This window comes from Pyricularia grisea, chromosome VII (assembly GCF_004355905.1).
Source record: "Pyricularia grisea strain NI907 chromosome VII, whole genome shotgun sequence".
In the NCBI taxonomy this organism is placed as follows: Eukaryota; Fungi; Ascomycota; class Sordariomycetes; order Magnaporthales; family Pyriculariaceae; genus Pyricularia; species Pyricularia grisea.
Genome location: NC_044975.1, coordinates 2,038,658 through 2,052,983, shown reverse-complemented (window position 1 = coordinate 2,052,983; position 14,326 = coordinate 2,038,658). Strand labels below are relative to the sequence as shown.

Here is a 14,326-nt window from a genome sequence, read left to right as displayed (position 1 = left end):
GATTCAGGTCTCACCACCCCGATAGGCACGCTGTGCTCCGGGTCCTACTCCCGGATAATAGACCTGGCGTTGCTCTGTCCGAAACTCGACTCCGAGCAAGACCTGACCATACTAAGCGACTCCGATCATGCAAAGAAATTTCGGGAAAACAGGATCCCGCAAATCTTTGGGCTCAACACCCTCTCTCACTTCCGACACATGTTTTCCGTTATTTCTCACCTTCTCATCAAGATATCTAAGTCTACATGAATTCATATATCGGACCGATCGTCACGGGCCGGGCCCGGGGCAATGTATCCCTGAAGCCTATATTTCTGCAGAGGGCTTGCCAACATATTCAATTTGTGGCTGTGTCTAAAAGAGTCCAAGTTATTCAATCGCCAGCACGTATTCACGCCATTGTTTCCAGTTCCCCCCCTACACGATATCCTGCATCTACACTTGGTGGGTAAACATACATTATATACACCCTTCGAAGCCTAGTACGAGCTGGTCACACCGAAGAACAGTTGCCTACCGCCAAAAATAATAAAGAAAATGAAAGAGAACGAACAAGGCAAATTATCATGCTATCTTTGCCAAAACAACGTGGTTCTCGTCCTAATTTTTCATCACCGCCTTGTAGTATCCCACCGCCCACTGCCTTTACCCTGAATACCAGGCTTGTGGTGATTTCCCCCCCCCCCTTTAATTATGGCTTCATTCTCCCCCAAGTCACAATGATGTGATATAGACTTGTGCAACCCCTACAGGGCGAGCCGCAGGGTGGGCGAAGATGCCAGAGAGATCTTTTTTATGGCTGCATACAGTGCTGACCAGTTGAAAATTGTCAATATGTTATATCCATTTTGGTCCAGCCTACTTGTCTCCTGGACACTGTCGCAACTTTTAATGACCCGCGCGAGTCTCATCCCAGTGGCGTTATAGCCCCCTTGAAGCTATATATAAATTCTTTTGTCTTGACTGTCAATAGAAGTCATACAATTGCTGTAATCGTAAAAACAATAAAACAAAAGCAACGGTATTTTTATGCATGATATCTAAACTTTCTGGAACTATCTACATACTAGAAACCCAGAGATCCATAATTGAGCCTATGGTTTAATTGTGGCTTTGCTGGGTGTGGTTATTTCACCGCCACGGTTCGACTAATTCACGGCCATGTGGATACTTTTACAGTGCAAATAATCAACAATACATAGGATATTAGGAAGCCACAACTAACGCCACACAAAATTCGCACAGCACCTGACTATACGTGCGCAAACCCAACTTTGAGTACCGGAAAATGATAACATTGTAAAAGTATCCACATGGCCGTGAATTAGTCGAACCGTGGCGGTGAAATAACCACACCCTTGTGAAATAATAACAGCCTCGAAAAAAAGCTTGTCGATCTTAGCTTTTCCTCCTGATGAGCTGCAGATTTTGTTTTCCAATATGACCGTTTGAAATTGGGAATTCCTTACATTATGGCTTACGGTGGTTAACTGGGTGCATTTATATGCCTACCATGTCGGTATCTTGAGGTCTGTCCAAGCCCAGCCTAGGCTTTTGATGATTCAAATGACAAATTCTCTCTCTCTTTTTCTCTCCTTCTTTTTTTCTCTTTGCATTGTGTTTGTCCATAAATCTTTCGATTTCGGTGTTTGGAGGGATATGGCTAAGGTTTTTATTCCATCGCTGAAAGATGAGAGACCAAGCATCGACGATTCATTGCCGGACCGCATGGATACATCTCATGCGCCATCCATCAAGGGATTAACAGTGCGCACAGCCGTACCGGCGCTCACGGTTCCGGGTTGACTTCCGTAGCAGTGCCATCTGCGTCTCTATGATAATTTCGGCCCACTCCGTGTAGTTCAGCTCATGTTCAGATTTGTTGGGCACCAACTTCAGGTCCCAACGAAGAACGGGAGTTACGATCGGCCGTCGTCACGTCGGTTGACGCATCATCTCCTCAACGTTTTCCGTGTCAACTTGAGGTTTAAAGTAGACCTTTACGTCAGGGGAGCCTTTAGTCTGATTGCTATCTCTATCAATTATGCTCAACTAGACTCAGAGATATCATTCTGGACGTGCTTTATCTTTGAATTCTCTGACCAACTCCTTGGATACCGACCATAGCTGCTGACCTGCTGCATGGTTATATGTGACTGGATGACCCTTGATCACTAGATGGGTTCTATTGATGAATTGTCCCTTGAAATACATCTCTTGTTCCCGAACTTCATTAGCCACTGCGGCAAAAAGTACTGCCTTGGGACCTTCAATCTCACTACAGCTGTTAACGTAGGAGACGGGTAGGAGGTACCAGGGTAAGACACGCCTGGTGCCCGGCGTCCATACCGCTCCGGGACAAACTGATATAACCATTATAGGCACACCCTCGCGGTCATAGCGAGCTTGAAGCTCCGCGGTCAGCAGGTTCATGGCCATCTTGGATACACTGTATCGCTTCATGGCCGCTAGGAAGCCGTCGGCCTGGCCAGCAGGATACCGAATGTCCCCGCCGTGGGGGTCGGAAAAGTCCGGACGCCATTCATCAGAGTGAGTTAAAGATGGAGCATTGGAGCTCACCTGTGTGTGAGCCAACGGATGCGTTATCAGCAGTGCTCCAGCGTGCAAATATACCGTGTCGACGCCTTGGCTTTTCTTGCCTCAAAAGTCCACCGAAATTGGGGTCAGCGGATGAGAGAACATACGTTGACGATACGAACATCGGAATCTTTCTCTGCGGCAGCGGTTCTGAGCATTGGCTGAAGCTCTTGGGTCATGGCGAAAACTGCCAAGTGACTATAACATGGGGAATCAGCGGGAAAATCTCTTTCCAAGGACAAGAATAGGAACCAGAATCGAAAACAGGTCAGTGGGAAACCCCTACTTTGTCTGCATTGTAATTTGAACCCCCGAGTCCGCCATGTTGGATGGCTCTCTTCCTTCGTGAGCGGCGTTGTGGATCAGGATATTCAGCTTCGACTCAGAGGCGCGGAACTTGTCGCAGCCAGCTAGAACGCTCTTCATGGATGCCATATCAACCTGTAGCCAATTGACCTGCCCGTGCAGTAAGCCGGGATTCTCTCGATACATCCTCTCGACGGCCGCCTCGGCTCTGGAGGCCGACCGGGCTCCAAAATACACCTTGGCACCCGCCTTGGCAAGAAAGACGACGGTATGGTAGCCGATACCTGCGCTGCAAATTTCACGGTTAGCAAAAGCTTTGTGTGTCCATCAATAAATGCTGGATTGTCACATTTCTTTTTCTGCGTTGAGCAGTCAGGGCAAGCCTACTTTCCGCCTGTTACAAACGCAACCCTGCCTTGCAGATTCGGCATATGCTGTTTGTGATGCCATGACGCCATGTTGTGTTCGCAAAATCAGGTTCTCGCTCCACTTTTATGAGCGAAAATGTGGTATTAAAATTAGGAGAGAAATCAACTACTGGCTCCTATACGAGGAGGTATTTTGCGATTGCGGATCAACTTAAATAATCAAGCCCCAGTCAGCGTCCTTTTATTAATTAGTCCGCATGGAGCCCGGAGGGCGTTGAGATTCAACTGACGTGATCAACAACACTTTGTTCCCGGGCGACTGGCGTCTTATTCCAAGCTAGAATTTTTTCTTTCTTTCTTTCTTCTTCTTTTTTTTTTTTTTTTTTTTAATAAAAAAAACTGCAATCTTGGGCTCTAGATTGCTAGGCGTGCATACCTCGGATTCGGGGTGGCCCGCTCGGACTGGCACCGTTCGGACTAAGGCCTGCCAAAAATATATACTTCCTGTCGCAGGCTATATTTACCCTAGTCACTGGCATTAGTCATTTGAGGGGAGCTTTCGTTTTTGAGGATGTTTTAGTGCAACACTTCCCATGTATGTATGTACATTTAAGGTGCATATAGCACGGCACAGCCCGAAAGGCCTATGGGGTCAAACAAAAGGGGCCCGCAATAAATACTACCCAACTACCCTTAGGTAGCCACGGGTCTTTTCGGCCGGTGAAATGGGGCGGACGGGATGACCCGCTCGGCTGTCAGCCCGTCCACCCGTTGCCACCCACCCCTACCCATCCCTTTCCCCGTGTAAAAAAGGGGCAGACTAATCCAGCCCGCGCTCGGTAGCCGGCAAGCCGGCTCGTCGCTTATTTCCAGCCCTCCACCACGGGTGGGGTTTGGAGTGCTTTACCAAGGGCCCTGAACAATGCTCAAGCTTACTATGGTATGGGTTAACGTTGATGCAGCAGTAACTGCTTCTGGGTATTCTTGAATTCGTGTGGCCCACAGCTGTTCGCGCTGCCCACAACTGTACTTTTGCTTGCAGAGAGGGCCCGATTTTCACCCCCCCCCCCCGCCATGAGAGTAGTTCGGATTCGGGGTGATGGATTCGCATTTCGGCCTTTAGGTCCACTGCCCATGGGTGCGCATAACGCTCTGTTCTTTTTTATTAATACCCTGGTGTCGTGCAATACCCAGTGGGCTTGGGGGTTCAATGTGCCCGCACCCGGACCGTTCGTGGAGGTATCCAAAAGCCTCATCGCATGCAGTGGCAGGTGCTTTGAATCCCTTGTTTTTTTTGAGCTACAAGCGATGAGTGGTTTAATAAAAGAGATGACGCCTACAGTGCGCGGGAGTGACTATGGAGTATGCAGCGAGCTCACCTAGCCATACATCGCCATCATCATCATTTCTCTGCGTTAGCCCCTAGCACAACAGTTCGTGAGCGGGTAGGGTGATGTAATTTACCTTGAGAACTGAACGAGATTGATTAGTCTCGATAGGAAACGGTGGCACCCCCGATCACTGGCAAAATTACCCTATTAATCAGCCACGACTTTGGAGCTAGTGTCTCTTTTTCCCAGGCATGTATTTTATAAATGCACTGGGGTATGAAGTATCATCACCGTCACCACCACTACTACCTCATGGTCTGGATTGCGCGTTGAAGGTTAGGGATTAGGGCTACTTACCAGGAATGTCTTACACAAAAAGTCGCGATACGTATGTTACAAATCTTGGTGTTAGGTGGCTAAAAGATAGGTGCTGGCTGAGGGATCGTGGATGATACATAACGTGACCTTCAATTCATCTATATATTCGGTGTGCAAACCCGTGTTTTCAAAAGTTTTTATGCGCCGCCAAGGCACCTGGGAAGTCTGACAGGTAATCCCACATCCAAAAGCCCATATGTAAGGTATGTAGCAACAACGTGTGGAGCTTTGGCCTATAATTATTCATGGCGTCTAATCACTAATGTGCTGCTGTGTCTGTCGCATGTATTCCTCCAGTTTGGTCCAATCCTCCGGATAAAGATGTGCGGTGATCCAGTAGCTGCCATCCCAATCCTTTCCAGTGACGTTGAAGCAGTTTCGGAGCATTCGACTATCACCCGCAGCTTCGCAATGCATGTAAACTGGCCTTCCTATAGGGCTGGTAGAGGCATCGGACCTAGTCGATGGCGACGTTGAGATCACCGCCGGGCCGAGGTTGGTAACTTCGAAAAGGTTGAACTTGGTCCAATTGGAAAAGCTTATCACGCGGGAGTTGGGGTTTCCAAAGAGCGGCAGCATCTTTGTGTGTCCGAGTGATCTGAAGATGCGCAACTGGGCGCGGAGTTGGTCGTCCGTGGCCAGCTCTTGGATGCTGCGACGTATCACGTATGCTAGTTCACCAAGAGGGCTTCTCAACAAAGTCTCGGGCTGCACCGGGGTCCACGTGCAGCAGCCGGTGTTCTGCAGGTATTCACCTCGGCTGCTCCACGGAGCAGTCAATCGATCCTTTATGTCGAGGGCGTTCGTGACTAGAGCGGGCTTCTCATCGGCACGTGCCTGGGCTACAAACCTCGAGCACCAGGCCTCCAAGACGTCCCCCTCGCTGATGAACGGTGCTGGATCTTCCCTGCAGAACGCCCCAAGCTCCTCCATACACTTCTGCCTCAGCTGCGAGACGAATCGTTTGGGTAAATGCAGGGCCCGGGTCTCTACCGTAGGATGTTGCCAGATCTCCCACAAAAGTCCAAAAATTATTCTTACCAAGCCCAGCCCTTTGATCTTGATCGGGTCGAGAAGGAACGGGGCCGTCTTGTCGCCGTCGGTCCCGATGCCCGCCAGGACGTCTTGGTGAGTGCCAAGTAATAGGGGTACATTTTGCTCGCCATGGAGCACTTTTGACCAGGCTGCGATGAGCTCCTTTATGCCCCTGGCACCGAAGACGACGTGGGACCAGGTAAGTGTGACTATGCATGAGTTGGTAAAAGACGTGACGTGCAACGCAAGAATGGGGCGGTCGCTGTAGACGTAGTCATCCAACTTTTCGGGTTTATCCGGAATAAGGTTGAACTTGTCGACACTAGTTGACCCAGGTTGTAACGAGGGACCATCACTCAGCTTGGGCAATTGGCTGCCAAGCGCATGCTCCTCAATGGCTATGTCGAAGGCCTGGCTGGTGAAGCGAAAAGCAGGACGCTCCTCCGTGAACTCCCTTGGCACGTGGATCTCAAGAGACCCGTTGGGCTATGCCATGTTGCAGTGATCAGCTCAGCAAAAGTTCCCATGTGTTTTCTTGGGTGGGTGGGGAGGAGGGGTGAACAGCATGTTGGGGATCAGCGGAGATGGATTTAGGCAGTTATCGTGAACCTACTCGCAACCGAAGTCGACCACCCAACTTTCTCCAACCACGTTTGTCAATCAGCTCTGTCAGCCCGTCACGTAATTTGACGACATCCAGAACTTGGTCGAAACGGATGACCTCGCTTAGAATGGCGTTGCGTGCTGCGGCTATGTTATCGATGAGGGTAAGTGGGAGGACTTCATCCGTCTCTACGATTGGAGAGATCCTTGCCCGAAAGAGACTGGCCCACAGCCCACCGGCAGATAAAAACCCCATTTTGCAAGGTGCCGAATGTGGTTTGAGGAGAAAGACCAGCAGACGTGGGGGAAAGGGGGATATTTTCCCTTTAAAAAGACACACCAAACGGTAGATCTACACCGGTTCGGCGAGGTACGTGTACATTAGTAGTAGTAGCAGTACGCATGAGGTCAACTCCATTTCACAAACTTTGTTCAGTGAAGTCTGTGTTGGAATTAAGGTCAAAGTTGGGACCCTATTCGCTAGCGATATCATCGTTTCCACAACGGCGCTTCTATTATATTAATACGTAGTAGGCTAGTCTATAGGGTAAGCTTAGTAAGTATGTTGTGCATAGATGGCTAAACTGTTGAAGATTGTATCGGAAAGATTCGGACACAAATCTCGGGCGTTACAATCCCCTGGCTAACAGGGGTTCCCCAGGGATACCCCACGAGTCCACTACGGCCCGATGCAGCATCCTCCAGTCCAACACCTCTAGCTAGTTCGTCTAGTACTTTGATACCTAGCATATGACATGTCAAACAATGTTCAGACGAGTGATGATCGCCGTGCAGACGGCCTATACCTTCCTCTTTTAGATCTTTCCACAGGTAAGACTTGTAGCTGAATAGTAAGCTTTGAAGCACGATAAGGGATATGTTGGCCAGACAGACGCAGATATCGAACCATCAGGTCTCATGTAATCTCAAAGTGGAGATTAGGTACGTGATGACCCAACCCCTCATGCCCTATCATTTCTTGCCCCTGCTGCTATGGCTCAAGGTTGGGTGGGAACAAGGTAAGCCCACTGGAACCATACCTACTACCGCGGTAAAACCGAAAAAAAAACCTAGTGACATGATGTGAAATGGAAATGGCGAAGCGGGATGCTATGACGGTGGAATCTTTGTTATCAGAAACTGGTACAAGCGAGTGCTTAAATCGACCTGCAAACTTTACGAACCTTGGTAAAGTTTGCAGGTCGATTTAAGTCCTCGCACGTACATACAGAGAGAGTATTACATATTGAATATGGAGAGGGCATTATGATAACTTTCTGCAACCTCCTCAATATTGATACACAACAGTATGCAATGCGATGACTTGGCAAGGCTTCCAAGACGAACCTAGGAGAGAATGGAACTTATAACAGGCCTATAAAGCGAAGCTTTTATCCTGGATACAGGCAATATCTTAAATGTCCGTAATCTTTTTGCTTCCTCCACCACATGCGATACTCCTACCCTACATACCCTTGCAATGCACAGGTTCAACCCACGGCGAAGTGCGTGTGACCGGTGCAGAGGCCACAAACTTCGTTGCATCAGGCTCGATCCTGGCCCAAACGACACAGGCGCCCTGCTGCCATGCAAGCGGTGCGTGAAGGCTGGCGCCGAGTGTATCCACACCGCCAACCTGAGTGTAAAACCCCCGGGAGATGGCCATCATTCGGCGCACCGCGCGACGGAGTCTCCTGGCCATCCGGCGGCGTTTCAGCAAGAGACGCGGGTCAGTGACCGGCAGCTTAGAGAATCATCTCTGGGCATTTCCCCGACGCAGCCGGCGCCTCAGCGCCAGACACAGAGGTGGTCCAGTAGTAGCGGCCCTCACAGACCAGAGGACAGGGAGTCGCTGCCGCCTTGGCACATGTTTGCCACTCCGATGTTTTCCAGACAGCAGCTGGGCTTTTCAAAGCTACCGAGTCACGCAAACGGGCCGCCAGACGACCGCACTGCCGACGGTTTCGAGGTCGGATCCGAGGCTGCGCTCGCGGCACCGCCCGGCAGCGAGAGAAGCCCACATCGAACAAGTCGCGCCCCTTCTGATGGCACCACGACTTTCAGCCTAGTGGACAAAGTATTTGACCTGGACGGCCGAGCCGTCTGCCCACTCTCCGGCTCGGTGCTGCAGGAAAACGCGGGGATTGTCACTGCTGCGGCTAGCACCACGGTCACCTCGGCGCAGACGCACCACATGTTGCCGTTCTCGCAGGTTGAGCCGCTCACACCTTCGAGCTACTTCAACGTTCCAACATGCAGCACCCTGACCACTGGCGGCGCCGGCAGCCAAAGCCTACGCGACCAGCAGATGCAGCAACACCAACGCCACGGGTCCGCGAGTGGCCGTTCCTCGGCAGCTACCCAGGATAGCTGCCTGCAGCTCCTATCGCAGCTCAGCTCGAAATTTCTGATGGATTTTGGCAAATCCAGTGCCGGCGACTGGTCCAAAATGGCCAACAACAACACCAACAACCACTTGAGCACTACAATCAGCAATCTTTTCGACGGCCTGCAAATCTTCTTGAAAACCATCGAGTGCCTGCGGCCAGCGACATTCCTCGAGAACAGTTCTTCGGACTCGGAGTGTTCATATTCTGACCTGTGCGACGAGTCCGAGTTTGTCGGCTCGACAGGGGACAACCAAATGCAGGTATACCCGGGCGCCATGGCGGTCGATCACGCCCACGAGGGCTCGTCCACGGAGAACAGCGCTCATCGTCGCGGTCGAGGAGCCAGCCCGACGGCCGACGCAGCACCTCAGCCGCTGGACATGCCCATGACGCTGACGATACTCACCTGCTACACGTGGCTGCTCAAGGGATACGAGGTGGTCCTGTCCGAGATCTACCAGATGCTGGCGTCGCAGGACCGCCACCAAGGCCTACAGACCCTGCCGACCATCGTCCAAGGGGTCGGGATTGGCGGTTTCAAACTGGAGGACCACCCTGACATGCAGATAGAAATTGTCATCCACGTCGGCTGGCAGCTGCTGCAGCGGATCGAGGGGCTGCTAGGAGTTCGAGTCGTCTCCGACGAGGGGAGAGGAGGCCTTGGCGGCTCCTCTCGAGATGAGTCCTCGACTGAAGGTGGGGACGGCGGTGGCGCAGGGTCGTCCGCCAGCGACGAGCGACGGATCCTCGACCCCAGGGCTGCAGCCGCCGTTCTGGACAGCTGGTTCACCACCACCACCAGGGGTGGCAGTGGGGGCAGTGGACCAGGTGAGGGCACGGGTGATTCGAATGGAGGCAGAACGGTAGAGATTAAAGGCACTATAGCAAACATTAGAAAATATCTGAGGAGTTATGGAAGAAATTAAGTTGGGGTCCCCCCTCCCCAAAAAAAAAACCAGAAAAAAAAAAGAAAACCGGCGATGTATATCGAGGGATCAACACCTACAGAGTTATTTTTAACAGCGCACAGAATACCTATTGTAAGCTGTAGGCCTCAATGGATGAATTAGTGACCACCTAATTGCAATAAAATGGATTTAACGGGGTTTGACAAGCAAAACTCGCCCGGTAGCCCCTGTTACAATATCATAAATCAGGGGCCGGAGACCACTAACAACAGAGCGCCAATTGTTTTTTTATTTAGATCTTGATCAGTTACTTTTATCTGTATCCTGCACCATTTTACTCAAAAATGGCTACCTTTGATTTTGAACAGTGAATACATTTGGAGCTACGAGGTAGGAGAATTTGAAAATAGAGGAACGCACGGGAGAAGTTTCCAGACAGTTGGATTCAACATCCAACGCACTTGCGCATGCAATACTTGTATTAATCGCGCAGCAGATGAGTACCTCTCAAAGTATTGTCCCCGTATTGCAAGCTAAGGTTGGTATTTTCATATTTTGGAGCTTATTTTCGTCAGTCAACCGAACGGGCAGCGATACAATCAATTGCTTCGTTGGTTCTTAAGAAGGCTAGACACCTTTAAGTCAGACCTCTCAACCCTACATAACATGATAAAGTAGGAAAACGTCGTTGCTTGAATCCCCGCCATGCTACCTTGAAGTGTGTAAGGTGGAGGAGCCGTACATGCTCGTGTTTTTACAGGAATCCATCACCTTCCCTAAGGATGACACCTATCCCCAAGAGACAACCACAGAAGCGCATCGAATACACGGCAAATATTCCGCATTTTTTTTGCTTTTTGCTTTTTCCAAGACTCATCCGATCTCGCCCTTCAATTGATACCGTAATGTACAGTTTTCCCCATGAGGGACACATTAAGTAGCCAGAAGTCCAAGACGACGGCCAAAACCTAGCAAGATCTTGGACGACAATCTCAAGTTCGCGCCCGGATGCGTGCGATCGCCCTGTCGTCGGGCGAAAAGAACCCGCTCGGCATGGGCTTGGTTTTCAGCGGCAGGCACTCTGGCTTAATCTCAATGTCGTAGTTGCGAAGGAAGTGCGCCATGGCGATCTTGAGTGTGTTCACGGCAAAGAACCGGCCCGGGCAGGCCTGAGTTCCGTCGCCCCAGCCGGGCGAATCCGGGCTGGTCGTCGCAAAGTGGTACTGGTTCTCGTTGCCCAGCTTCTGACGCAGGTTATAAAAGCGGTACACGTCGAACTTTTCCGGGTTCGGCCACAACTCCGAGGACCCGTCGATTGCCTGCCCGTCGACTGCCATCAGCGTCCCCGGGGGTAGGAGCGGGCCGACCGATAGCTGGACGGGCTGTTCGACGCGGCGTTGAAGCGTGACTACGTTTTGAGCAAAGTTAGGAGACGGAAAAAAAAGAGAAAAGAAAAGAAAAGAAAAGCCATTGTTATCTGCGGCCTCTTGACGGCGGCACGCACAGAATGGCAGACAAAGTATCACTAAGCCGACGGAGATTACTCACAGATACCAAAAGGGTGTAATCGGAAGCACTCGCGCAGGAAACTATCCATTTTCCTTAGCTCCTGAAGATGTGTCGGAGGTAGCTTTCCGTCAACCATGACCTCGTCAAGTTCCTGACGCAGAGCCTCGACAGCCTCGGGATGAATAGCCAATTCGCAAAGGGCGTGGAACATCACCGCTGCAGTGTTGGGGGTGGAGTCGAAGCTGAGGTGAATGTAGTCGGAAATCAGCTGCTTGAGGGATGCTTGAGCCGACTTGTAATGGGAGAGAAGAAACCCAGTGAAGGGCACCTTTCCTTCGGCTCGCGGCCGCAAGAATTCCTTCTTGTCCTTCGCCTCGTGATACTCCTCAAGATCCTTCTTCAGAACCGGAGCGAGCATGCGTGTCAGATCCCATCGGTTTTTGATGCTGGGTAGAAATGTAAGATAGGCCATGAACGGCCGGACGATAAGAGGGCAAGCGTCTAGCAGCATCACACCGACGTGGATGAAGACGGGCAACATCATCACGGACCTGACCCAGCTCCTGTTGGTGGCGAGTGTTTTGCCGACGAAAGAACAGGCGTTGATTTGAGTGATGATTTCGAACGTAGTCATTAGCAGAGGGAACTCCTTCCATTCACGTCGGCGCCCGACTACCTCGTCAAACACATCCCGGCATTCATCTTGTCGAGTATGCACTCGTGCAGGAAGCGACCGTGTCAGGTCCGCAATCACTGACTTGATGAGTTCTGGAGACTCTTCGCCGACATGACTCCAGTCGCCATAGTTCGTAGTGTTGAAGAACTTTTTTGCAGATGCGGTATGTGCCGGAAGCCGCTTGATTTCATTAAAACACGAAGGCGGAAACACCACAAGACTGTGACGCTTGTTCACAGCCATGAAGGGCTGTCCGGGGTACTGATCTTTTGTGTCAGATGTTGCTTGGGGAAAATAATTGTCCTCTCGGTAAAAAATTACAATGGTGTGAGGTTTGGGTTCACCTACCAGCTCTCGCCCCTCCCTGACGATATCGAGGTAATGCAGATGGTTTCGCTTCACTACAGGAAGCCCAGGTATTTCCTTTGAGCGTGTTCTTTCCTGAGATTTGATCCGGAGTACAGCAACAAGCAGTGCTAATGACAGTGCCGCCAGGACAATCAAGGTTCCAGACGGCAGCCCGTCAAACGCTGTGCGGGCCATGATTTTCGTAAGCTGCCACCTGGACAGCTTGAGAGGCGCCAAGCTCTGCCGTATCACCAGATACGGCTCGATTATCTTCCTCTTGATGCTCAAGAACATGTTGCCATGGATCACTTGATGAAATGTAACGAGTATCAGCGAAAGTAGAACTAAGGAGGAACAATTTGTGGCTCTAACAAAAATGTGCTATTAACCAAGAAACCCGCCCTACAGATCGACTGTATGGGAATTTTCAACAATATTCTCCGGCTTCGAATTTCACCAAATCTTTCCATGCGCAAGACACCGAACTTATCGCCATAACAGTCACCGGATCTGAAAGCGACTGACCCGGAGTCCGAAGACCCACCATCCCGCATTACGCCGCCCTCCCGCCATTGTCAAGAAATTTTGGGAATGATTTCGGACCACGGATGTTTTATAAAGTGCTGCAAACTTACATACCATGGAGAAGGAAGAGGCTAAGGGTTTGAAAGGGCGCAGGGTAAGTGCCCCTGCACAGTGCAACCTTTTTCACTAAGCCATCGATAGATAATATATGCAGCCTATTTCATTATTCTCCATCATGACCATATTATTATGACCTGACGTGATTGATCGATCAATCCACCGAGTTTTTAGGCTATTGCATCGGCCCGCGAAAACGGGAACAGCGTCTTTGACTTGGCTCTAACTGTGGGCGTACCGCGTAGCTCATTCCCGGAAGCGAATGCAATTCTCAGGCAATCCTGCTCCACCTGCAATATTAAATATTCGTAAATAAAAAATACACCGTTTTTTTACTATATAACCTTTTACTTGAACAGTACGCGCACTGCTCTCAAAACTGTGTTTGTTACTTCCGTAAACGGGAATAACCGACAAAATGTCCTCAAACTACGGAGTAGAACGGGCGCCATTTTTCCGGCCAAATTGATTGGTCGAAAAGCCATGTGGCTGGAAGGTACTATGGTATATGGAGCGTTCGGTCCACCCTGCAACGCAGGGGGGTCTAGTCTGAGCACTGAGACTAGTTGGGGTGTACGCGAGTGAGACATCCATTGTCGAACCCCAGTTCTTGTATTTGTGGAGCCTTTCGGAGTGTACCACCAGTACTGTAAGGCTAGGATTGATTGGGAAATAAAACCCCTGAGTGTCAATTTAAAAACCATGGGATCTTTCTGCCGCAGAGGGGCTCCAATAACGCCGATCATGGTTCGGAGTCGGAGTAAAGCGATGCCCCGCTTGAGCGGCCCGACTATTGAACTGAGATATGTTGAGCTTTAGGTACATAGTAGTTGTGCGGACAATCAATTAGCTAGATTACTCGTCAGTGTCCCTGGCGACCCTGTGCCTTCCACCATTGTATAGGAACTTCAGAGGGATCTCCAAAAGAGGGATAGACACTGTTAGCATACTCACTCATTTTCTCTTTGGGAAAATTTAATACAAATCACCACGATTTGCTTGGGAATAAGTATTTGAATCCTTATTGCCGTTAAAATCTTTCCATTACGCCGAACGAGGTTCGAAGTAGGTAGTGGAGCAACGCCCTGTTCAAACGGTGCAGTTTTTGAATAGACTTTGGTCAGACAGAGGGTTCAACTCTTTAGAGACCGGTAAACAATCAGGCAGGACAAGCAAGGGCTTTCTTTGCTCATATTCGTTCTTTAAAATCAATGACTAATTAGTACCTGTTGCT

General features: G+C 50.2%; 6 protein-coding genes across 6 annotated transcripts; 2 read left to right on the top strand and 4 right to left on the bottom strand.

The window, feature by feature from the left end:
* Window positions 1-157: 157 nt before the first annotated feature.
* On the top strand, window positions 158-1,001 carry PgNI_10628 (uncharacterized protein). Its single transcript, XM_031130601.1, has 3 exons — window positions 158-444; window positions 626-668; window positions 858-1,001. The coding sequence occupies exons 1-2, from the start codon at window positions 246-248 to the stop codon at window positions 652-654; spliced, it is 228 nt and encodes a 75-aa protein (XP_030980258.1). The 5' UTR covers window positions 158-245; the 3' UTR covers window positions 655-668; window positions 858-1,001.
* Window positions 1,002-1,948: 947 nt separating this feature from the next.
* On the bottom strand, window positions 1,949-3,609 carry PgNI_10627 (uncharacterized protein). The gene is made up of 4 exons (XM_031130600.1): window positions 3,292-3,609; window positions 2,885-3,193; window positions 2,706-2,796; window positions 1,949-2,580 (listed from the first exon to the last, which is right to left on the bottom strand). The coding sequence occupies exons 1-4, from the start codon at window positions 3,360-3,362 to the stop codon at window positions 2,068-2,070; spliced, it is 984 nt and encodes a 327-aa protein (XP_030980251.1). The 5' UTR covers window positions 3,363-3,609; the 3' UTR covers window positions 1,949-2,067.
* Window positions 3,610-5,052: 1,443 nt separating this feature from the next.
* On the bottom strand, window positions 5,053-7,077 carry PgNI_10626 (uncharacterized protein). Its single transcript, XM_031130599.1, has 2 exons — window positions 6,630-7,077; window positions 5,053-6,502 (listed from the first exon to the last, which is right to left on the bottom strand). The coding sequence occupies exons 1-2, from the start codon at window positions 6,873-6,875 to the stop codon at window positions 5,234-5,236; spliced, it is 1,515 nt and encodes a 504-aa protein (XP_030980250.1). The 5' UTR covers window positions 6,876-7,077; the 3' UTR covers window positions 5,053-5,233.
* Window positions 7,078-8,099: 1,022 nt separating this feature from the next.
* On the top strand, window positions 8,100-9,935 carry PgNI_10625 (uncharacterized protein; the record flags this gene model as incomplete). Its single annotated transcript, XM_031130598.1, has 1 exon — window positions 8,100-9,935. The coding sequence occupies one exon, from the start codon at window positions 8,100-8,102 to the stop codon at window positions 9,933-9,935; it is 1,836 nt and encodes a 611-aa protein (XP_030980253.1).
* A 473-nt stretch (window positions 9,936-10,408) lies between these two features.
* PgNI_10624 (uncharacterized protein) lies at window positions 10,409-13,164 on the bottom strand. Its single transcript, XM_031130597.1, has 3 exons — window positions 12,451-13,164; window positions 11,466-12,363; window positions 10,409-11,325 (listed from the first exon to the last, which is right to left on the bottom strand). The coding sequence occupies exons 1-3, from the start codon at window positions 12,742-12,744 to the stop codon at window positions 10,910-10,912; spliced, it is 1,608 nt and encodes a 535-aa protein (XP_030980252.1). The 5' UTR covers window positions 12,745-13,164; the 3' UTR covers window positions 10,409-10,909.
* A 443-nt stretch (window positions 13,165-13,607) lies between these two features.
* PgNI_10623 (uncharacterized protein) lies at window positions 13,608-14,292 on the bottom strand (the record flags this gene model as incomplete). Its single annotated transcript, XM_031130596.1, has 2 exons — window positions 14,043-14,292; window positions 13,608-13,942 (listed from the first exon to the last, which is right to left on the bottom strand). A coding segment is annotated over exon 2 (231 nt), but the record flags the coding sequence as incomplete, so codon positions are not given.
* Between the last annotated feature and the right edge of the window lie 34 nt (window positions 14,293-14,326).

Coding starts and splice junctions, on each gene's coding strand:
- PgNI_10628 (XM_031130601.1), top strand. CDS start 246: ATGAATTCATATATCGGACCGATCGTCACGGGCCGGGCCCGGGGCAAT. Junction 445..625: donor ATATCCTGCATCTACACTTG/GTGGGTAAACAT, acceptor ACCGCCTTGTAG/TATCCCACCGCCCACTGCCT.
- PgNI_10624 (XM_031130597.1), bottom strand. CDS start 12,744: ATGTTCTTGAGCATCAAGAGGAAGATAATCGAGCCGTATCTGGTGATA. Junction 12,364..12,450: donor TCAGGGAGGGGCGAGAGCTG/GTAGGTGAACCC, acceptor ACAAAAGATCAG/TACCCCGGACAGCCCTTCAT. Junction 11,326..11,465: donor ATTACACCCTTTTGGTATCT/GTGAGTAATCTC, acceptor CTCAAAACGTAG/TCACGCTTCAACGCCGCGTC.
- PgNI_10626 (XM_031130599.1), bottom strand. CDS start 6,875: ATGGGGTTTTTATCTGCCGGTGGGCTGTGGGCCAGTCTCTTTCGGGCA. Junction 6,503..6,629: donor GTGGTCGACTTCGGTTGCGA/GTAGGTTCACGA, acceptor AACATGGCATAG/CCCAACGGGTCTCTTGAGAT.
- PgNI_10627 (XM_031130600.1), bottom strand. CDS start 3,362: ATGGCGTCATGGCATCACAAACAGCATATGCCGAATCTGCAAGGCAGG. Junction 2,797..2,884: donor CAAATTACAATGCAGACAAA/GTAGGGGTTTCC, acceptor CCCATGTTATAG/TCACTTGGCAGTTTTCGCCA. Junction 2,581..2,705: donor CCGATGTTCGTATCGTCAAC/GTATGTTCTCTC, acceptor GCTCACACACAG/GTGAGCTCCAATGCTCCATC.